This window comes from Vipera berus (genome assembly GCF_964194415.1).
Source record: "Vipera berus genome assembly, chromosome: 5".
NCBI lineage: Eukaryota > Metazoa > Chordata > Lepidosauria > Squamata > Viperidae > Vipera > Vipera berus.
In genome coordinates this window covers 31,185,678-31,210,536 of record NC_138207.1, presented here as the reverse complement: position 1 = coordinate 31,210,536, position 24,859 = coordinate 31,185,678, and the positions used below count along the sequence as shown (strand labels likewise).

At 40.4% G+C, this 24,859-nt stretch overlaps 1 protein-coding gene across 2 annotated transcripts in view; it reads right to left on the bottom strand.

The window, feature by feature from the left end:
- Positions 1–15,110, bottom strand: part of DNER (delta/notch like EGF repeat containing) — a gene marked incomplete at both ends in the record, with an annotated part of 134,172 nt that extends 119,062 nt beyond the window's left edge. For both annotated transcript variants that reach the window (XM_081330008.1, XM_081330009.1), the window contains one exon: positions 14,853–15,110. In XM_081330008.1, the coding sequence (XP_081186134.1) occupies positions 14,853–15,110 (258 nt within the window). The remainder of the gene's footprint in view (positions 1–14,852) is intronic.
- Positions 15,111–24,859: the final 9,749 nt, after the last annotated feature.

Genomic DNA, 24,859 nt, shown 5'->3' with positions numbered 1-24,859 from the left:
TGCATGATTCTTTTACTGTAGCTTTAGAATAGTAGCATTGGTTCATATGGTTTCCTAGTCTGATTTACCTTGAACAACTCCAGTAGAGACGTGACTGAATTTGAAATATATATATAACAAAACCCAGAACATCTCTTGTAGCTTTTTACAAATGGTTACTGAAATACAACTAAAAAATTAACCAAGCTAAAGGCTGCATGACTAAATGGATGCAGGGCCTAAATAAGATAACTGATATGCAATAATAAAAAGATCAATGGAAGGCAAATATTCCTAAGTATCATACTTAGGAAAAGATCACAAAATGTTTTATTGTTACTCCAGTGCCGATTGCCAAAATAGGTAATTCATTCTTTAAAAATGGTTGGATATGCAATAAATTGGATTGTTTTTTCATATTTGATGCAACATACAAAAGAGAAATTCTGCAAGAAAATTTATTAAAGAATGAAATAAACCTTAAAGATGAATTATCTTTCCTCCCAGCTGTTTTTCTGATAAATGTCACCAAAACGTACATTCCTACATTGGCTCTGTATATGATAATAGCTGCCAAGATGCTTTATGCCTCTTATTGGAAATCACATATCATACTCTGTTTAGAAGAATGGCAACATAAAATGTTCCAAATGTTATTTTTTAAGAAATATGAAGAATAAATCTGATATATAATTTAATTCAACTTGGAAACCACTCATGGGTTCACTGCACCTGAAGTTTGTCTTTTTCATCACGTAAGTCTTTGTTAATACATTAGCTCCAGGGGAGGCCAACCTGCAGCTTTTAAGCTTTTTGAAGCCAAGTCTCTAGCACAATGATTATATGATTCACAGCTGAGACTACCTTCCAACCTTCTATCACTAAAACTTGTCCAATCTAAACTTCTAAGACCAATTTTTCAAATCTCCCACCGCGTTACTAATACAATATTACACATGGAAGCTGGAACTGCTTGAGCAGATACCTGAATATGGCAGGGTATGTTAAATTATTGGCTGAGATTGACATTTCTTTTTCAGGGTTATTTCTCCTGGTGTTAGCAGATAAGATTCCAAACTAGGTGAAAGTGGGAAGTTAACAACAAGCTTTTGTTCCTATGGCTTTTTCTTTTTCTCTGTTTGGGTTATAAGCAAACAACAACGCCAATTAAACAGGACCTGTTTCACATAGTCTATTACACTGGTGCAGACTATACTTCATAGTTTCACATAGCCACCAGCATTGCAGGAAGCAAGTGGGTTTTGTGTTTTTTTCAAAAAAAAATACTGCACTAATTTTACTTTAAAAATATACAGCCAGTTTGGTAGTGGTTGAGGCACTAGGCTAGTAACCAGGAGACTGTGGTTTCAAGTCCTGCTCTAGGCACAAAAACAGTCTCTCTTTCTCGTCCCCAAGAAGGAGACAATGGCAAAACTGTTCCGAAAAACCATCATCTCTTTGAGGTAAACCAGTCAAGAAGCACAACCATGAGTATTAACTCTACATTTATTGCAAGATTACATGAACAGTATCTTGCGAGACTGAAAGTATTTCACCCTGCTTTAGTTATTCTCCAGAAAACTAGGGCAAGTCCTTTCTGAAATGCTTCCAACACCTCCTCTCTTTAGCCTCCTTACAGGCTGAGAAATCATGTCTGTTGTCCAGCTCATGACTCCCAAAGTCATTCCTGGATAACTTTATAAAAACCTTGTGAAGAAAACTGCAGAGACTAATCCAGACAGTCACTGGGAGACAAAGACCGACCCGAAGGCACTCCTCCCCCCATTACTAAAACAAATTGTAAGTTATATTTTAAGAATTTTAAGAATTGGCAAAATTATACCTGTGTGAACATAATTTGCCCAAGCTTGATTAAAATATGAATCCATGGGGTTTTTTTACTAGAAGGAAGATACAGTATAAGAAGATAACACACCCACTATGAATATGCCTCTATTCAATATAAGAGAGTATTTGTGGCTCAGAGTGGTGTCTTTGGTGCTCTAAGCTGGTGAGTAATGAAATGTTTGCAAGAAAAGTCACCAAGCTCAGAGAGCACCAGGGACCGCTATTCAATATATTCTCTTTTATTGTAATTTACATATAGAACCTTGCAGCACTCTAATTACCTCATTTTTGAAAAGTGTAACAGGATTTACTAGCTAATAATATGTGCAATTCCTGCTCAATGACATAAATCCCAAGTTTAAATAGAATACAACCTTATCTGATACTATTTTGATACAGTTGCATACAAACCATATGATAAATAAGAGCAGCTGAATCTGATTGATTGTAGTTATGGCTTATTCTTGATATTAAATCTAACCTTGTTTGTATTAATTGTATTTCCTATTAGACTATTAGGTTATATTTGTGCTTTGTTTCTTATTTATCCTATTAGTTATTACATTATATTCTGTGGAGTTTGTCAGAGGCTTATTCTTAAGTGAAATCTACAATCCTTAAAATGAGCTTGTCGATCAGAAGGTCGGCAGTTCGGCGGGTCGAATCCCGAGTGCCGTGTAACAGAGTGAGCGCCTGTTACTCATCCCAGCTTCTGCCAACCTAGCAGTTCGAAAGCACGTAAAAATGCAAGTAGAAAAATAGGGACCACTACGGTGGGAAGGTAACAGCGTTCCGTGTGCCTTTGGCGTCTAGTCATGCCGGCCACATGACCACGGAGACGTCCTCGGACAAGCGCTGGCTCTTTGGCTTTGAAACGGAGATGAGCACCGGCCCCTAGAGTCGGAAACGACTAGCACGCATGTGCAGGGGATCCTTTACCTTTACTTTACCTTACCTTAATCTTTTACTTTCATTTTTATTATATTATTCTAACTTGCTATAATTAATGTTTTTTATTGCTTTATAGGTAAAATTCCTTGTTTGTACCCTTTTTATTTTAATCCTACTATCCTTGCCATATAGATAGTTAAATTTCCCTCATGAATTGCTTTCTAATGATTATCATAATATTGATTTATGATGATTATTAATTACTATTAGTTCTTAGCTGATATTAAATACTTAGCTGATATTAAATAAAGATAGAACTTTCTAACAGATAGAAATTTTGTTGCTTATTCTGACTTGGAATTATTATTAAACTGACTTTCTGTTAATTATTGAATATAAACTTGATTTTAATAATGGTTTTGATTATATGCTGGAGTGATCTAAAATTTTACACTGAAATTTATATTCAATTACACTGAAATTTGTTTTGAATTTATATATCATATAAATCTCCTTTCTTTTTCTGATTCCTGTTCTTGGTTTTGGGGGCAGTTCCACTTTTAAATATTAAAAGCATATATTTTCTAAGTTGTGCTTTTCAAATATTTTAGGAGATAGATAGATAGATAGATAGATAGATAGATAGATAGATAGATAGATAGATAGATAGACAGACAGACAGACAATAGAGATGATTTATTGTTTTTAATGTTTTTAATTATTTTTGTTATATTTTTGGTTATTTTATTGTATTTTTATGTTTTTAACTTAGCTAACTGTGTTAGTTTAACTAATACAGACTGTTTAGAGTCACATATGTGAAATGGACAGCTGCATAAATTTACAAAATAAATAAATAAATTTATGCAGACAGAATTCTCTTCCCATTGACCATTTGGGCAAACTGCAAATAGGAGAGTGGGAAGAAACCAATTATATTAATTTGTTCGAATGATGTTGAATTAAACACATTTGTAATACCAATTTAAGAAAGGACTTTCCCATCAGATTCCTGAGTTAATTAAAATCAATATTTTACATCAATTAATTATTTACTCTCTTGGAGGAAGAATCAGAAAAATCTATGTTTAAATGAGAATCATTATTGAGCCAACTGACTAGTTTAGTCATTAGTTTCTGTATCTCACCATATAAAGTCACTTATCTTTGATTTTCCAATCTATAAAATCACGTACCATTTCCAATTTAGTGAAACAAAATTTGAACCTTCAATATTCAGAATTATCAAATAATAAAATATCTTAAGATCCTCTATGTATGTGCAATGCCCAGTAAAAACTTCTGCTTTTCCTTGCAAAGTAACTTTGTATATTGCATCAAAAATATTTTTTTTAAACTGCAAGTCATCCTATGGACTCAATTACATGATCCTCTGAATTATAGCCAAGAACTTCCAAGGGAAACTGAATCCTTCCCACTCTTATTCTGTTTTAAGAAATATGCTATGTTCAACAGTAAAAGGCAACCAGGTGTACTTTCCTCAAGGTTTTTTTTCTACGCTAAAAACACGATTAGCTTTTTAAATATTAATATTTAATAGTTGGAGAAGTTTCTTCTTGGATATCAAAATGCTGTAAATACTGAACAGAGTCTGACCTTGAAAGATCAAAATTAAATCTGTTATCTACCAAAACCTGAATACTGAAGGAGCCATTTCTATATGCAGAAGGGATAGAATGAGAAAGTAAAAAAAAAAACATACTTTTTAAAAAATGCATTAAAAGGCTTTTATTTCAGGCTTAACACAAAGAAAGCAGCCAGTACCTTGGCAACCTTTAGTAACAGATTACTAAAGATTTATCTAGAATTAGAAAGATTAATAGAAATAAAGATATGCAGTATCTTGTGGCACAGAAGGACAGAATAATGGAATTACAGCCTCTCTCTCTCCCCCTCTCTGCCCCTCCACCCACATCTTTTATGGAATCTTTAATCATCTGTGTTTTATAATTTAGTAATTTTATCTATTTGATTTTTGTAAAGTTATATTTTTACATTAATGAAACTTTGAAGGAACAGCAGTCGAAACATGAAATAAAAAATTATATCTGTCTGAACCATTACTTGTAATTTGGACAAAGGTAATCTTGTCCAAGGTAAATATACAGAGAATGAGAAGAATATCAGTGCTACTAACAGTTTTTACAAGATCATGAATAATAATAGAAGTTAAATAATGGACTGTAAAATCTGACATACAATTTTCATTGTTCAGAAAGTAAAAAACAATAATCTTAGTGGTTCAACACACAAAAAAACTAGAAAAAGAGGATAATGTGAAGAACAAGAACAGAAAGAGTCAGACAACAAGAAATAGAATGTCACAAACCAATGATATTGTTAAGGTTATTTAGGACAGAAATCTTGAGCCCTTGTCTGCTGAAGAAACATGAGAACCCCCAAACTTAGCAAGTCTACTTTATCATGTATACAAATGAACGCGGAAATAAACATTGCCACCTTTAACATTACCGCTCCACAAAATCATTATAATCAAGCTCCTGAAATGACCTAACTGCAGTAAAGGAATAAATACATAAAATATTAGTTATACAAGAGATTAAAATAGGACATTGAACATTCAATTCCTAGATTAAATTGCAAGATATCTGTAATGCAGGAACAGAAAACATGGAAAATATTAATTGGATTAATAAGGCAAACTGAGTAAATAACATTTAGGAAAACCTTCTTAAGAATCAATAAGGAGATAAAATAGTATGCTTTATTTAAGATCAGACAAGAAAATTGAAACCTATACAGTACTAAAACTCTCACTGTAATGATCTTGAATTGGGCAAAATAGGGCATTATAGAACAACAATTTTCAAACCAATATACTTTTAAGTGGCCTACAGAATATGTCCAAAATCCAGGATGACTGCTGAGGAAATGAAACTTGGGGAAGATGTGGCTGCTTGAATGACACTGGCTGCTGCTACACTGCTGAGCTGCTACTGCAGTCATGTGATCTTCATTTTCAACATCCCATGACAGTTTCCCAGCCAGTCTCACAATCCCTCACTCCTTCCCACTCAGCAACAACCACTTGCCTGACTGCTGGAAAAGGAAGGGGCAGGAGGAGAGGAGATTTCCAATGCTCCCTGCCAGATTCCTACAAGGAAACTCAATGGGGAAGCCAGCAGGAAGTTGGAAGTTGCTCTTGCTCCCACTGATTTTTTGGTCCACCCTTGCTCATCCTGTTTCTCTGTTTAAGTAAAGAAATGTCTCTGAAATGATAACCCAATGGGACATGGGCTGTCTAGTACAATCTACTAATGAACTTATAAACAACAAAATAAGTTTGAACCAAAGTCCAGAGACAACAAATCAAGCATAAATGTAAGTTTTCTTCAACTCAAGCTCAACTTCGGTAAATTTATGGACAAAGCCATAACAGTATGAAAATGGTTACTGCTGGCTTCTGAATTATTTTTTAACGTTCCCTAGAGCTCTGGCTATCTCTCGTAATCTCTTATCCAAATATTAAACAGGCCAAATTTTGCTCATCTCCTGCTGTCAGGCATGAAAGTTCCAAATCCACTCACGATGGTCCAATTAACTTTGCCATCACTGCATATTGTCCAAGTTTCAATTCCTATTCTGAGCTCTTTAATAATGTATATCTTTTCTAATGTTGTGCTAAATTTATCCTTAACACCATATACAGTATATGTATCTTAATAAAGTGGTATGTTTTGTTAGTAATGCTTACTAAGAAGAATTTTGGTTTCATTTCAAATCTGATATCAAAATTTCTCTGGATAGTTTATAAATTCCTTTATAGTACTTTAGAGATTTTATTTACATGTTCACTGCATAGAATAAAATGTTCCTTGTGTCTCATGACATTTCCAACATGTCTCTCCTACTGATTATTAATGGAATTATGTAACAATTATAACATATTTTATATCAGTTTTCCCTAATATTATAACTTAGAGTAAATTTTATACAATTGTTCCATAATTGCTTCCATTATTATGATGTAACTGTTTATTTACACTTTTGCATCCATTTTATCACACATTTTTTTATTTGTTCTGCCCCACTACCATAATTAAGTAACAATTTATTTATGCATCCTAATAAGTGTTCTGGTTCTCTATTGGCATTTCAGAAAATTTTAGAGGCCTTTCCTCATTTTTGAGGTCCATTTTTATTTTTCCAACAATTAGTAGATCACCAATAATATATTCCACTCTACAAGATAGAATTCTTACCTGTTCAAAAATCTGCTTTATCTATTAGTTTAAAGAAAATAATATGTGTATTAAAGCAGCCTCTTTAAACTTCATGTTTTATGTGACCAATATCCATTCTAAAAATTCTAAATGAATTGGTGAAGTGCATAATAAGAATGATTCATATGATAGCTGTATAAGCAGTACTGATTACTCAATATATAATATTGCAATAGATCTACTGGGATCTTTATGATACATTCTAAAGCATGCATTTTGTTATGCTACTGATTTGGTACCAGGCTTAATAGAAAAAAGGGAAATTATTTCTTAGAGGAAAATAAATAAGAAAATAGAACACTAAATCACTTGGATGTATTGAATTTTTTTTTTGTAATAATTTCCTCACAAAGCTTTTCTCAAGGCCTTTCAACAACTACAGCACAGGAAGGCAAATCATAGTGTTTGAAACTCTTGAAGTATTTCTTGAAGCAAACAATTTACAGACTAATGGCCTGTAATTTATGCAAAGCAGCCTTTTCAGTGGATTCAATAGATTTTTTTGAGTACTTTAAAAAGAATCTTTTCTAAGCATTTATATAACTAACGATGCATAAACAGAAAGACATTTTATTTGCCATAAAGACAATCTGAACTGCTTAGTTGTACACCTAACCCTTAAGAGCATCCTTTCAAAATCACATTCAGAAGTTAATTAACATTGGCAAAACATAGAAAACATAGTAAACATGCTGTTTTACAAGTTCAAATATTAAGTTACGATTTAAAGGAAAGATGGGAAGATGTGAACATATATTTTAAAAACACAAAATAATTCAAATGTATTTAATATTTTTATAATCAAACTATCAAGAGTGGAAAACAAATCTTTCTTCCTTAGCATTTCACTGAAAAACAAAAATTAGTTTACAACCAATTTGATCCACCTGTGTTAGAAAGTTAGTTTGTCATCCATGATTATTTCTTCTTGGTCTTGATTCAATATGGTGGTTTTCAAGACTTTCTCAAAAATCACAAGCCTAGGTGCAAATATTGGGGGGAAGGAGGAGGAATGCAACAAAAAGCATTTCTGATGATGCGTACAATTGTATTATATAATCTAAAATCATATACCGTATATACTTGAGTATAAGCCGAATTTTTCAGCCCACTTTTTGGGCTGAAAAAATCCACTTCGGCTTATACTCCAGTGAACAAAAAAAAGAACTTACCGAGGACTTGCGCGCGGCCGAGGCTTCGGTGCTTCCGGGATCGCGCGCACCTCTCCCAAGCCGCCGCCGTCCGGAGACCTGCCGAAGTTTGGGGAGGTGCGCACGCACCTCCCCAAACCTCCCCAAACGTCGGCAGGTCTCCGGACCTCCGCGCCCTGCCTGCCTGCTTCTTTCCGCTGCCTGGCTGCCCTACGATGTAACCCGCTTCATGATAGAGTGCGACGCCTGCAAGGACTGATTTCACGGCAGGTAACACAAAGCGGTCATTCTCGCCTTTCCCTCCCCCCCTCGCCCGCCCGCTCGCTTTTTTTTTCCTCTCAAGCATCACTGGACTGGGCCAGGGAAATCAGAGAGAAGCTGGGCGTGCAGCGTCACGGCAACGGCTGGAAGCCTCGCCCAGCTAGAGACAGAGAGGAGGGAGGGAGGGCGTGCGCAGGCAGAGAGGGTTTGGTCAGGGTGGCGGCGGCGGCGGCGGACGCGGGGAGCTGAGGCGCCGTCCGGTAGGTAGAGGCCGTTATGGGAAGGAGGCGGGAGAAGGGACGTGTGGGGAAAGTACGGGGGCCGTGTAAACGGAGTACGTGCGGCGCCGCGCGGGTCTGATAGAACTGGGCCGGCAACGGGTGCTTGTGAAGCGGCTGAGGGCTGACTAGGAAGGGGGCGGCGGCGGCGGACACGGGGAGCTGAGGTGCCGTCTGGTAGGTAGAGGCCGTTATGGGAAGGAGGCGGGAGAAGGGACGTGTGGGGGAAGTACGGGGGCCGTGTAAACGGAGTACGTGCGGCGCCACGCGGGTCTGATAGAACTGGGCCGGCAACGGGTGCTTGTGAAGCGGCTGAGGGCTGGCTAGGAAGGGGGCGGCGGCGGCGGACGCGGGGAGCTGAGGCGCCGTCCGGTAGGTAGAGGCCATTATGGGAAGGAGGCGGGAGAAGGGACGTGTGGGGGAAGTACGGGGGCCGTGTAAACGGAGTACGTGCGGCGCCGCGCGGGTCTGATAGAACTGGGCCGGCAACGGGTGCTTGTGAAGCGGCTGAGGGCTGGCTAGGAAGGGGGCGGCGGCGGCGGATGCGGGGAGCTGAGGCGCCGTCCGGTAGGTAGAGGCCGTTATGGGAAGGAGGCGGGAGAAGGGATGTGTGGGGGAAGTACGGGGGCCGTGTAAACGGAGTACGTGCGGCGACGCGCGGGTCTGATAGAACTGGACCGGCAACGGGTGCTTGTGAAGCGGCTGAGGGCTGGCTAGGAAGGGGGCGGCGGCGGTGGCGCTGGCGCTTTGCGGGTGGGACAAGGCTCTCGAGAGAGAACATGGCGGAGGCAGAACCGACCCCGCCGCTCCCTGCAGGGGAGAGAAGCCGGGCAAGCGCTGCTCCAGTCCTCGCTCTTCTTCCCTCTCCCGATTTTGCCTTCCTCTCCAAGATAAGTTCGAGCGGTAGGGGAAAGTTAGAGCCCCTTTCCGAGGCCGCCCCTTACTTGGGATTGTTGGGCGAGAAGGCGATGTGGGCACAGAGGAGGAAGTAAGTTGCGCTTTACTCGTCGCTGTGGGGCGGGGAGAAAAAAAGTTCTTGCCGGCCGGACTTGGATGGCGGCAGCGGCCTCAGCTGGGAGCCGCAGCCCCGCCTAGTCCGGCTGAGCTGAACCAGCTCAACACAAAGCGATCGGGCCTTTCCTCCCCCCCCCTTTCCCTCCCCCCTCCCGCTCTAGGGCAGAGATCCCCTTCCTATCGCTCGGGGCCTTTTGTCTCTTTGGCTCGCCAGGGCTGGAGCGGTGAGAGCGAGCGGCAGAGGAGAGATGGTGGGCTCCTGGCTGCCGCTTCTGCTCTGTGCAGTTTTCCAGCAGGCCTTTTTGGAGAAGAGGAGGCAGAGGCTTGCGGAGCGCGGATCCAGCCTCCGCCGGCGGCAGAGGCTTGCGGAGCGCGGATCCAGCCTCCGCCGGCGGCAGAGGCTTGCGGAGCGCGGATCCAGCCTCCGCCGGCGGCAGAGGCTTGCGGAGCGCGGATCCAGCCTCCGCCGGCGGCAGAGGCTTGCGGAGCGCGTATCCAGCCTCCGCCGGCGGCAGAGGCTTCCGGAGCGCGGATCCAGCCTCCGCCGGCGGCAGAGGCTTGCGGAGCGCGGATCCAGCCGGCGGCAGAGGCTTCCAGAGCGTGGATCCAGCCTCCGCTGGCGGCAGAGGCTTGCGGAGCGCGGATCCAGCCGGCGGCAGAGGCTTGCGGAGCGCGGATCCAGCCTCCGCCGGCGGCAGAGGCTTGCAGAGCGCGGATCCAGCCTCCGCCGGCGGCAGAGGCTTGCGGAGCGCGGATCCAGCCTCCGCCGGCGGCAGAGGCTTGCGGAGCGCGGATCCAGCCTCCGCCGGCGGCAGAGGCTTGCGGAGCGCGGATCCAGCCTCCGCCGGCGGCAGAGGCTTGCGGAGCGCAGATCCAGCCTCCGCCGCCGACAGAGGCTCGATCCGCCGTTCTGCAAGCCTCCGCCACCGGTTAATACCCTGTATTCAGCTCTGGGAAGTGGGGGGAAGGGGGAGAGAGGGGGAGTTTGGGAGGAGGGGGAGGGGGAGCTCCACGGTGTAAAAATAAAGCCCTGCCGCTCTTCGCGTTGCTTGCCCGACTGGCTGTCACGGGACTGCACGGATCGCCTCGCTCCCACCGGCAGCTGATTCCTTCGAGTTTGGTCTCGAGCGATTTTGCATTTTCTCCAGTGCTGAAAGCCACTCGGGGAACTTGAGTTACCGGCTCCCCGATCGCTCCACCCTCATCTTCTCTTCGTTCCCGCTTCCCCTTCCGAAGGTTCCTCTCGCCATCCGTGACTAAAGTCCCACTCCCACCCTCCGCGGCAGGTTGGATCCCCCCAACTATCTTGAGTACCTCCTAGAGCCCCGCGCTGCCCTCCCCCAGGCCACCGCAGCCGGTGAGGACGGCTCTGAAGTTAGATATTCCGCCCATAAGTCGCAGAGGGACCCCGGGTGTTCATAATTGATCCATAAAAACCTAATACCGAATAAAAGTACGATACATCAATAAAAAGATCCAATTTGATTTCCCCTCCCCGCCACACACACACACACACACAGGTTGGAGACCCTCCGACGTGGCTTGGGCACCCAGAGGCTCCCGCTGCCCCCTTTTCTCCACCGGGCGAGAGAGGCAAAACGTGCACCAGCCCTGCCCCCATCCACCTCCAGTATGGATGGCTCTGCCAAAAGAAAAGCAGCCGAAGCAAGCCTCCCATTGAGAGAATGGGGCAGTGGAGGCTTGCAGAACGGTGGATCGAGCCGAGGCTTATACTTGAGTCAAGAACTTTTTCCAGTTTTGGGGGGTAAAATTAGGGGTCTCGGCTTATACTCGAGTCGGCTTATACTCAAGTATATACGGTACATTTTAAATTTCATGGTGTGACTAGCAGGAGGAAATGCTTTTAGAAGTACTTCCAAATCTAGCAAGAAAGCTTCCACCATCTGAATACTGTTTCCACACATCAAGGTGGAGGAAACTCACCTTACTTTGGAGATAGTCCCGCTCCCAGCCCTACCAAACTCACAGGGTTGTTATGAAGAAAATGAAAAGAGGGAACTCTGTATATATTGTCATGAGCTACAGTAGGACAAATAAATAAAATTGTAATTGTGTCTTTGTTGGGAAACAGGAAAATACAAAGACTAAAAACAATAAAAAGGCTGAAATCATGGACGACAAAAAGGCTGGGCAGAAATTTCAACATGACAGGGAACATATTATAATCAAGAATTATTTTTCACAAGTTCTTTCATAGAGTTTTTAATTTTCATTACAAAGCAATTTATTTTTTTCTTAAAGATCAATAATATACCTTTAAAATATAATGATCAAATCAACTGGTCTGATAACTCCTTTCAAACTGCAGCCAAATGTCGATTGGTGGCCCCCAGGGGGAGGTCCTTCTCTGTGGGCGCCCCGGAGCTATGGAATTGGCTGCCGGTTGAGCTCCGGATGGCGCCCGACCTTCGCTCCTTCCGTCGCGATCTGAAGACACTCTTATTTGAACAAGCTGGCCTGGCCTGATGGGGGATGGGTTGGGTTTTATGGTCATTTTTAATATTTGTATTTACTGTTTTTAGTCGGGCATATGTTTAATTTTCTTTTAACTTTTGTATTTTGGTATTTTTTATATATTTGCCCTGTTCACCGCCCTGAGTCCTTCGGGAGAAGGGCGGTATATAAATAAAATTATTAAATTATTAAATTATTAAATTAAATTAAATTAAATTAAATTAAATTAAATTAAATTAACTCTGCTTCTGCTACCATAACCTGTACCTTTATCTTCTCTTGTTTTCTTTGAGGAACAAGCTCTCAGATGCAAACAAAAGTTCCTCTAGGAAGACCTATAGCTATGTTGGTTGCTCTGTGGTGTTTCCAAAGGCATCGCATACTGTATCTCCTTCACTTCACGGCCTGATCAAGGTGACAGAAATGTTTCACTGGGAAAATCAGGCTTTTTGTTTTGCTGGAAAGTTTGACCATCCATTGTGTCTGGGTCACTTTGAAAAAATTGACTTGATAATTCAATTTTCCAATAGTACAGAAAATCAACCCAATTTGATCAAATCAAATCAAACAGACATAATCTTAACTCTTGCAACAAACATAAAGAATTTAAATATACTTATTAGTGGTTTGCAATTTTCAATTATTTCATGCAATAACATTTAGGATTAATTATATAAAATTATACAGTAATGAAAACTGAACAAAGTGGAAATAAATGGCTAAAATGTATCTTCAGTTGCAGTTCTCTCTTTTCTAGACATTACACTTTACTGGTGTTTAAAATAGCAATTTACCTTTGTTAACTTGCAGAAGGCAGCATAATTCATACAACACTCTCTTTCTTCCAGCACAGAAGAAAACCTAGGAACAGTCCACACCTAATTTACAAGATTCACTAGGTTAAAAGAGTTCCCTTTATTTCTCCTTAGTTTGATCCAGCCTCCCACAAACTTGCATTGCAGAAAGAGGGGCACTGTGACATAAAACGCAGAACTTTTTTTCCCCCAAGTTCTTTCATAGTCTTTAATTTCCAGTATTTCACACTGTAACCTTTTGTTCTTTTATCTCTGTATTCATATTTGCAACACCTTACATAATATTGGAGGAAGGGAGAAAGAGAACAATTACAAACCTTTTTGCCATGTTAAAAATATTCAGTAAATTTAGTGTGGTAAAATTAGCGTCACTGATTAGCAACCTTTGCCTATGCATAGTTATGCAGAAGTAAAAGCTATTAGTTTTATGAGATTATTTCCAAGTAAACATGCACAGAAATGTAGTCCATTGCAGCCTTATTCTATAACCAAATGCATCATCACCACCACCACCATCATCATTCTGTTCCTCCTCCTCCTCATCATCTTTTTTCCTCAGAAAGAATGAAAGACAAATATCAATGCACCATTTTAAAGACCACAAACAAATGAGCTGTTTTCTTTCCCAGACCAAACTGGATTGATGTACCATTTCATAACAGTAGTTAGCAACAGTTGTATTCTTCATACTAAAATATAGATTTGATTTTACTTACCTATTTTAATTCCAATAAAAATGGGAAACAATATGATTACCCAAAGTCTGTGAACAAGTCCTCATTTGGCTATTAGTGACAAAAACCACTAGTATATTCATCATTAGGGGGGAAAAATCCATATATGAAAGTACCAAGACTGTGTTGGAAAACATCATTAAGCTTTAAAATACTTTTCACCTTGAGCAGAACAGAATCCTGTCAACGAACAATTTGCAATAGGTGTCCTGGAAGGCACTTCTGCAACTGTCATTCTAACAACCCCAGGCAGCATCATTTCAGGGGCTCAAAAAGAAGAGCCCAAATTAGCATCTTCAGTGGCATCTCTTAGAAATAAATACATGGCTGCCTTCACACAAAATGTTTAACCTGATTAACTTAATTAACCCATTTTCTGATTCACACAGCACAATGAATCAGAAAGTGAGTCCAGGGTTTGCCCAACGTGAAAAGCCATAAAAAAATAGCCACGGTTACATTAACCACGTTTAGAACGTGGTGTTTTTTTTTATCTGTTGCAAAACAATTTACATAGGAAGGGTGGCAATGGAAAGCTTTTTCGTGAATGCACAGAATATGCCCTTCAAGTTCAGCACTCAAGCATTTGCCCTTGTTAGTGCTTCTGTGTGAAGGCCACGGGACTCGGTTCCACATAGAGGTCCGGCTCGGTGTGTGTAACAGATGAGTGATCCCTCACAAGAAAGGGGCCACCGTAGACGGTTGCCCAAAAGAGCCGTGTGCCCGAATCGGAGGTAGACACCGAAACGAGAGCGGTCAGATAAGGATTCTACATCAAGGAACTCAAATCACACTTAGGGACCGGTGGAAAGCAGCGCAGAGCCACCGCCTGGAGAGCGCGACTGCCAAGGAAGATCACCGTTGCGGAGCGAACCAAAATCACTACGCGATCTACGGGGCGGCGGGGGGGGGTGACGGGAGGGATGGAAGGAGGAAGAATCCGCGAAAGCACGGGCCGATGGAGTCCGAGGCGTGAAGGCAGAAGATGGACCCGAAAAGACGTCCGAGAGACAAACGGAAGAAGGCGGAGAGGAATAAGGACAGGCGAGCGCTCGCAAGGCTCGGACCCGACGGACCACAAGGTTTCCCACCCCCACCACCCCCACCACCCCAAGGAAAGGCTTCTGACTCCCCGGTTTACCTGGCATTCGGCGCCGGTGACCCCCGGGCGACACTGGCAGCTGTAAGCAGGCTGAGGCGAAAGAAAAAGCAACGGCAGGCGGTGGGGCGCGGCGGGCAGTTTGGCTAAGACCGGCGAGCAGGTGCCGTTGTTCTTGCAGGGCTGGCTGAGGCAGGGGTCCGCCGCGCTCTCCAGGGACGAGGCGGTGGGCCCGGCGAGGGAGACGCGGCGCTGGGCCAAGCCGAGCAGCAGCAAGAGGAGCGGGACGGCACGAGACATAATGGCACGGGCCGCCCCGGGGAGCAAGGCAAAGAGCGCACCCGGCTCGTGCTCCGGTTACCGGCGAGAAGCGAAGGCTGAGGAGACGGCAGCGCTACGGCGGCTTCCCGGCTCTGACAACGTGCGGGCGGAGACTGGGGAGGGAGTGGTCGGCATGGCCACACGTCAGCGCCGGCGATCGGCAGAGGGCGCTGTCAGGACCTTGGCGCTGGGAGCCCACGGACGGGGGGGGGGAGAGGGGCGCAGCTGCCCGGGCAAGGACGGCCGGGCCGAGGAGAAGGCGAGAGCGAGAGCAAGAAATGGCAGCGCGTGCGTGCTGGGCAACCTGCGGAAAACGGGGCAGGTGTAAAGGAGAGGTCGTAGCCGGAGGGACGAGGAGAGGAAAGTGGAGGGTAGGGAACAGCGCAGTAGACCAGCATCTTCACGGAGGCGCTCATTTGGTGACCCTAGGCCTCTTTACTGTCTGGGGTCTTAGCCGACCTCGCAAATTAAATCACCTAAACTGCCCTGAGCTTCTTGGGTGGACCCCGGGCAAAAGTAATAGCTATCATACCTTCAAAAAAAATTGTCAGTGTCTGTGGTCGAAAGAATAACTGTGCTAAAAATAAAATTGCCTGCCTAGATAGATAGATGGATGGATGAATGGATAGATAGATAGATAGATAGATAGACAGACAGACAGACAGATAGATAGAGCGATTCTTGAAACAGTAAGATACACAGTTAATCAACTTAATGAATACCTTTTTAGAACTGATAACATACAGAAAAAATAAAAAGTTGGCATAAAATGGGAGAAGCACAAAACCAGTAATAATAGATAATCCATTTGTTGTTTTTTTAAAAAAAATACATTTTTAAAAAAAATACATTATTAAACCTAAATGAGGACCCAGATTGTTGGGGGCAATTAAGCTGACTTTGTAATAATGCCGCTTGGGTGTGTGTGTGAAAGCCCTAATAAGCAGGCATATACATAGAATGAAGGCTACTGCTAAGCTTGTAAGCCGCCCTGAGTCTTTGGAGAAGGGCGGGATATAAATGGAATTAAAATAAATAAAAATAAATCTCACAATATTATATTACACTGATAAAGAACGGACAGACACATATTGTTTGGGGTAAATTTATTTATTTATTTATTAGACTTATATACTGCTCATCTCACTGGAGCAACACTAGGTGCAGTGGTGGGATTCAAATATGTGAACAACCAGTTCTCTGTGTGGATGCCGCTTCTGGAAGTCCATTCTGGGTCTGGGCAACAAAAAATTAGCTACCGGTTCTGCCGAACTGGTGCGAACTGGCTGAATCCCACCACTGACTAGGTGGCTGTACAGCATGGTAATACTGTCCATATTGAAAATATGCTATGCCTATACTTAGAAAATCCATAGTTCATTGTATGATGACAAAAATCTAAAATTTTGGGATATAATAACATATTTCTGGATACTATGTCAAAATCCAGCAATGGTGAGAAAAGGTTATCATTTTCATAAATCATGCCCATCATTTTACATTTCTAGCACATAAAATTAACCCTCAGACATTTTTAAACGTTCTATGAGATGTCTAATGAGGGAGGAACTTCTCTTGAATCAATCTCATTATGAGATCATTCAAACCTTTAATTTTTGCTTTGTTTTCACAGGATTTTCCAAGTCTTTATTCCAAAGCTTTTCTAAATAATTAATGGACATATTAAGTAATAGAAGAGAATATAATAGGTATATAATATAATAGGTAGCTGAGAGTTCAACTGTAAAATCCTTGTGTTCTCTGAGCTTGGTTGCTTGCTTGCAGACATTTTATTACCCAATTAGGTAACATCAGTGCACAACATTGGCTCACAGATACATTAACTGTACATTCAATTGTCTACTTAAAATAGTACAAATTTCAACACACAAAATGCATTTTTGTGCAGAAATAATTCAAGAGTTTTAGATGTCCTCCTGTATCTGGACTAAACTGATGAACTACTAAACTAAATCAGATGAACTTTTAATTGAATATAATCAGTGGATTCCTTGGTTTTAAGCATCCCAGATTCTTCATAATTATTTAAAAACTGGAATTAAGCACCTTTCATGATGTCAAAGGGATGATATAGTAACTATCTCATTGTATCCATGATGGTTTTGGTGTGTGATTACAGTACTTGAATCCCAGTCATGTCTTTTTTCAGGATTGCGTGCTGCTTTGGAAGCTACCCTCAGTCATTTCCAGTTGGATGTGCATACCATCCACTTAGTTCCACTAGCTATCTGCTGCTCCCAAATAGTAGGGCTATTGGCAGGAAACAGCGTAGCATGAAACTTCATGTTGTTTCACTTGAGAAAGTAGCCTCAGTAATGGATAGGTAGACAGCAGAACGTTTGTACACACACACACACATACCTTCTGATCTGTCACTTATTCTGTTTTGAAAAGATGTAAGCATATTTCTGCAGAAGAGATCCAGTCCTGGGGTTTTTTATTTTCATTAACTGACAAAATGAGGGTGGGGCAGGGAGTACCTAGTTGAAACAATCTCAGTGAAACAGGAAAACGTGGGAAAAGGGAGCTTTTCTTGAAATCAGCTTCAAGGTATGGCATTTATCTTTCTGAAGGGAGGTTCTATAAGCCAGCAGTACAACATGTGTTCCAATATCTCAGGGGCTGCCACAAAGAAGAGGGAGTCAAGCTATTCTCCAAAGCACCTGAAAGCAGGACAAGAAGCAACGGATGGAAACTAGTCAAGGAGAGAAGCAACCTAGAACTGAGGAGAAACTTCCTGACAGTTAGAACAATTAACCAGTGGAACAGCGTGCCTCCAGAAGTGGTGAATGCTCCAACACTGGAAGTTTTTAAGAAGAGACTGGACAGCCATTTGTCTGAAATGGTATAGGGTTTCCTGCCTTAGCAGGGGGTTGGACTAGATGACCTCCAAGGTCCCTTCCAACTTTTTTTATTATTATTATTATTATTATTATTATTATTATTATTATTATTATTATTATTATTATTATTATTATTATTATTATTATTATTATTATTACATGTGTCCTACATATGGGAAGTAGTATATTCAGTCATTTAGATTTTGGTGACACATGTTCTCCCTAAGACAGAACTGAGCAACCAAACCAAACCCCAAATGATCACATATCTCATGTCACATTTACATCGATGCCAAAGCTGCTTTTAATACTCAGCTGCAAATTTTGAGCTAGATTCTGGAGAAGATAATAAGATCCATTCCAGAGCAGCTTAGGGCCTGGGTTTAGCATCAAAGCAGCCTTGAATGTCCTGACTGATTAAACTTCTCAGGAGGGAGACATGGAAAATTCTAACATATTGAGTCTGCTGGTTTTTACATCGCTGATCATGTGATCTAGAGGCATCAAATCAAAGGCAGTGGGGTTTTTTCCCTCTCTGCAGTGCTACCAACAACAAAAAAAATGGCAGCTGGAGGTTTTTAATCTAGTCTAGACCCATGATCTTTGAGCTTTGGGGCTATCACAAGTTTTATTCTTCACTATTGTTAAGAGTCTACCTACATGAAACCACTGGAGGCAGTCATCAAGAAATCTGGAATTCATCAGTATTGCCATCAGTAACATTCAGCTCTATATTTTCATGTGAATCAGGAAAGGAAAATTATGGGGAGGCTGAGAAAGGAAGGCAAAGACAATAGACCTAATCAACAAGAGAAAGAGCACAAATTTGTTGATATTTGTATGATGCATTGTCATTCAGCCCAGATGGAAAAAAGCCTCAGAAGTATTTCAAAACATTCAAAAAGATCCTACCTTAATTAATTCACTATACGGAGAGACAGGTAATTCCTCTGATAGTTTCCAAAATTTACTCCAATCTACCAGTGAAAATACCTTACTGAAATTTGCATATTCTTGACCATGCCTAGCTGCATAAAGCTTGATATTGGTCTTAGAAACACCTTATCCTTTTATGTTTTTGTGTTTTAGTTCTATGCCATGACCATAGTTCCACAACAAAGCCCATCGACAGCAGCATAAGTTCCTGAAGCTGTCTTCCAGAATAAGTACCGGTATGTAGCTTAGCCAATTCTCTTGATTCTCATCTGTCAATAGAGACACAGCTAGCCTAAATAGCAAAAAACTTCCATGCAAAGATTGGCTGTAACACCAACTAAAATCCTACACAATCTAGCCTGACTGATTTATGATGTAATCATTGCTTGATTTGTTTACTGCAGTACATTTACTTGAGGCTAGAGATGACCTAAAAGCTGCCACTAGTACAGAATGCTTTAGTTGCGTTATCCCTGCTAGTGGAGTGGCTGAATAGAACCACAAAAGGTGTTATATTAATCTGTAAGATACCTTGCAGTCTAAATACTCATCATATCTCTCATTTAGTTTGTTGTCCATTAGCAAGTTTGATTCACAGTATAATAGCTTAAAGTAGGACTTTCTATTGACAATGCCTTGATTACAGCAGTCTCCAAGAGATACCCAACTAATCCCTATGCTGACTTCTTTCAGAAAACAGTAGAAACTTGCTTATGCATTTATGGGGTACAGTACTTCAGAATCAGGTTACTTTATGTTTGCTGGTGGAGATGTGAAGAAGAGAAGGAAGAATATTATATTCTTAGACCCTGTAGATTTTACATAAGATTTCTCCCTCCTTTTCTGGAAGGGGTTTCTCTGGGGAAAAAGGATAATATAGAAATCATATAATGTTACTGAAATCATCAATTTAGTTTTTTACCATTGAGGGCCAGCAAATACACATAATTTTATGTAAGTCTTAAGCTTAGCATAGTTTTCAAATCAATACATTTTTCAAACACTTTTCAAATCCAGGGAAAAAATGGAAAATCCTGGCCCAATCGATTAAAGATACTACATAGTTTACCTTGATCATTGTCCAATCTGCTGTGGCCATTGGTCCTTCCTAAAATGTTACCTGTTGCACCAGCCACCAAGAATGCGCAGATATATGCGCGTGCGCACACAGGCACACACACACATGCACCAGTTCCTGTGGTTTATTTTATGGCAAACTGAGAATGTCCTGACAATATGGGGAAAGCAATTAATTTTCCCTTCCCCATCTGGCTGCATCTTTTTATCTGCTGAATTTTAATATTACATAAAGTGCCACACTCACTCCCTCTGGTGGTCCATTGTTTCCTGAACTTACACTCTTGTGCCTGCTGCTTTGGATCACAGCTTCTGTGCAATATCCGTGTTGGTATGATATTCAAGGAATTGTAATGAGAAACACCTGGTGGGCTATTAAAGTGCGGGCTGCTATATTAGATAATGTATTTCCTTTGACCCCAAGTGTTCTTTCATAGCATTTTTATAATCTCTCTGCTCAGTGCTGACTCCTTTTAAATGTAGAATGAACTAAATGAAACCAATCTGATAATGTCCAGCCAACACTATATGAAGGTATTAACATGAGTACAGTTTATTACAGGTTTTTTTGTAATAGGTTGCCACTTTTGATTTGCAGAAGTGATTTTCATGGCTTTTACAACTTGCTTCCATCAGCAATCAATTGATTAAAGAAGCCAAGAGAGACTTGCCAAAGTCTTTGGCAGAAAAGAAAATTGAATCCAGCTCAGCTCTCTAGAGCAGTGTTTCTCATCCTTGGCAACTTTTAAGACGTGTGTGCTTCAGCTCCCAGAATTCCACACATTTTGAAGTTGCTGAGATTGAGAAATGCTACACCAGAAGAATATCTGTTCTTTATCTTTTCTAAAACCTAATATACTTTCTTTAGTTCTAAAGAAGAAAGAAAGTACAAATCCATGTACGCAGTGAAATTTTGGGCTGACTGGTAACTCTTTGCCTAGGGACCTGACCATTGGCTAAAATCAACTGTAAACCAGCTTCAAGTCCCATTATCATACATTAGATATGGTTACTAAGGAGGTACATTTATTAGTGGGCCTGTTCATATAGTACAGATTGAAGAACTGACAATATTGTAGCCTTATTTCAAAGGATTTTCACATCCTACTAGCAAAAAGGAATTGCAAAAAACAATCGTTATGCTTGGAATAGATTATCAATATTTTAACATTCTTCTAATTTCTTCATATGTACACATCATATGTTGCTTACTGTATTTCAATAACTCTTGTGTTAGGACTGTGCAGTTAGACTTCTGTAGCTTAAACATGGATTTTAAATAGCAGAAAATTGGGTAGGTAATGAACCAGAGTAGACTGTTATCTCCAAAAAGTTATAACTAAATAACTATAAATTATAAATAGCACCATTTGTAAATCATTTCAATATTAATTCTTTTCAGAAATATATATCATATAGACATTTATAGTGCAAATGGAACAATTATCTTTGGTAGGGAAAGTGCTTACTTTCAGTTAAGGCCACTATTATTAGGCCATGCATGTTAACCGTTTGGTCAATTGCATCTAAAATATTTAAAATCTCATTTGCGTCCAGCTCTTTATTTGAGCAGAATGTGCTGAGGCAAAATGTTTGTGAATCTATGAAAACAACAGGAGAAAATTCCTTCAAACTTTTCCCTAAGGGAAGGAGTCATATTTATTTATTTATTTTATTTTAATTCCATTTATATCCCGCCCTTCTCCGAAGACTCAGGGCGGCTTACAAGCTTAGCAGTAGCCTTCATTCTATGTATATGCCTGCTTATTAGGGCTTTCACACACACCCCCAAGCGGCATTATTACAAAGTCAGCTTATTGCCCCCAACAATTGCCCCAAACATGTATTGAATGTACATGTATTTTGCTCAACTATTGAGAGCTTTGCATAAAACATAAACCCTCTGCTTCAAATTAGGTACAATTGTTTCACTACCTAATGCCTAAACTTTGATGCCTTGATGCCCTGCTGTGTCACTTATGACCTTGTAAGCTGGGTAGAACTACAGGAGCAGAAAGGAATGCATGGGGGAAGGGTGGGAGGGAGAGTATTCTTCTCTCACCCTGGGCTCACAGGAAGATGGTTCCCAGCAAGCAAAGGGCCTGTCTAGTTGGGTTTTTGCATAAAGAGCTTTCTTTGGCAGAATGCACCTTTCGACTGTGAAGGGAACTGACATTACATGAGGCTTGAATTAATTTTGCAATTTTAAGCATCTGGGAGAAAATTATTTTTTCCCACCATCTAGTTATGGTGGCCTCAGTCCACATAAGCATGCTGACTTGGCTGCCATGTCATCCTAAACTAAGAGCAGAAAATGAAAAGTCTCTAAAGCAGTATTTTTCAAACTTGGCAACTTTAAGATGTGTGGGCTTAAATTTCCAGAATTTTCCTAGCCAATATATGAAGACTGCAGTATTTTTTTCCTTTATCAGTAAAGGGAGAAAAAAAAACTTAAAATAAAAAGACTAAAAAAGCACCCATTTTGGTGTCATAGCCCCCTCTACTGGTAAAGAATAAAAAAGTGCATGGGGATTCAAGAGGAGGGAAATTGTTACCCAAAATAAAGTTGTATTTTAAAATAATAAAATAAAAATACTACTTTTTCACTGACAATAAAATATTTAAGAAAAAATAAATTTAAAAAGTGTACAGACCTTGTTGTGCTATGCACCCTAGTATAGCATTCAAGCTGAAATAAGGTACAAATCGCTGCCTAAATCATGTGGTTTGATTAGCTTTGGATTACATTCTATTCATGTTCTATTGTAAGACCAGCCTATTACAAATTGATTCACTAAACCACAGTTAAGCAAGCCCTATTTTAACATGTACAAATTAGATTGTTCCATACCTAATTAAAAGAGTCAACTGCATCCTTAATAAATGTGATGGTGCCTAACTTCATTTTAAAAAAGTAAAGTCTCCATGAACTTGATTCCTGGTGTCTTTCTGACAACATGGCATTCCAGGCTGATTTTTTTATTCACCAGTCTATCCTGCAGCCCTTGTACTCCCCATATCTGCCTACCCAGATTCTCAACTACTCTGACCTTCCCAGCTAACAGGGTAAACATGTGGGATCCTGGCCAGCTGAGCCCTAAGCAAGTAGCTTCAATGAAATAAAGAAATAGCATTAAAGTATTAGAAAAGTTATGTAATCTATGTGTTGGCTTTTTTCTCACACAATGCATTTGCAGGTAGGAGACATTAAGCAAGTAGATCTAGTAAGATGTTGATTTCTAAAACTGTGACTTTATTTGTAGGTGGATGGATTCTGAGCTGTCTGTAAAACCCGGAAAAAGAGGTCATGTTGGGTATCTCACAGAGAATGTTGGCTCAGCATTCAACAAATCTGAAAAGAGTAAATGTCATGCCAGAGATAATTAAGAAAGGGATTGAAAAATAAAAGTGCCAACATTGTTTGAATACTGTTTATAATTCTGGTTACTACACTTTAAAAAAAGACATAATAAAGCTACAAAAAAGGCAGATGATGGCAAATAAGATGATTGCAGGATCAAACATATTATTTATGAGAAAAGGCTTTGAAGTTTGGAACTCTTTAGATTTTTTAAAAAGAGATATGATTGGAATTTATAAAATCATACTTGGTATGCAGAAAGTGAGCAGGAAATATTTTCTTTCCCCCTATTACTTTGTAAAAACATCAGTCAGAAACTGATTAGGACATGTAAAAGAAAGAAAGGCACTTCTTCACCCACCCAATAATTAATCCATGGGATTCATTAACCTAAAAACATGATGATAGGCATTTACATGGACAGTTTTAAAAAGCAACTGGATTTTTAAAAAGGGATTGATTAAATTCATGGCTGACAGGTATATCAAAGATTATGGATCTTGCAAAGTGTTATTTCCAGATTGGGGACAATATGCTTCCAAATACGAATTTGAGGAGAACAAGAGTGACATTTAATGTTTCTTTTTCATGTTTACAGCCAAAATGTTAGTCTAAGATGAGCCTTGGCCTGATCCAAGAAGGGTATTCTTATATCTCTGTTTTGCAATTTGCTTACAAAATAATTTCATTTACTATTGCTTTTTCTTTCTTTTATTTTTACTATTTCCTTTATAATTTCTTCCTTTAACATTTAGCAATAATTTCTTTTATCATTAACAAAATGGCATTTTGTTCACCATTTCCAAACATATTAAGAGAATTCTGATAAACAGAATAACTAGCATGTCTTTTATCAGTGCATTGCCAGTATAATATTTGTTCTACACAATTTGTCTAATGTTTAATGAAAAAAATAGATTAACATTGTTTATTTATCTTATACTCTACTACAGTCCAACAACACTAAGCAACTTCCCTAGTATCAATATATGAAACAACAAAACAAGATCCATGATAGGGCTAAAAGAGAACATCATAAAGCCCTGGAAACAAAAACAAAGATAATATTTTTTAATGAAGCAGTTCTTAACTAGAGTAGGAGACTGTCCTCTGAAATAAATGTGGTATCAAATTCCATAGAGAGATCTAACAGATCCTTGAGGGGCAGATTGCCCCTCATCCAGGTCTTGGCATAGGTCAGAGATGACAAATGTTGGGTTCAGCATGTTAAAAATTAGGAAAATGCCTAACATGATTCTGATGGGGTATTACACCCCCAACTCCTAAGCAAACAAGAAACAATTCTTTACATATGCATTTATTTTTTTAAAAATACAGTCCAATCATGATCCCCAAGATATTCCATGTACCACTTACCCCTCAGGTGGCATTCTGTATCTGTTGATAGGCCCTTGCAACCAATTTGAGGCTGCCTTTTCAAAAAGGGGCAATTCAGTCTCCTTCAAGGCTGGTAGTAACTACTTTCCTGC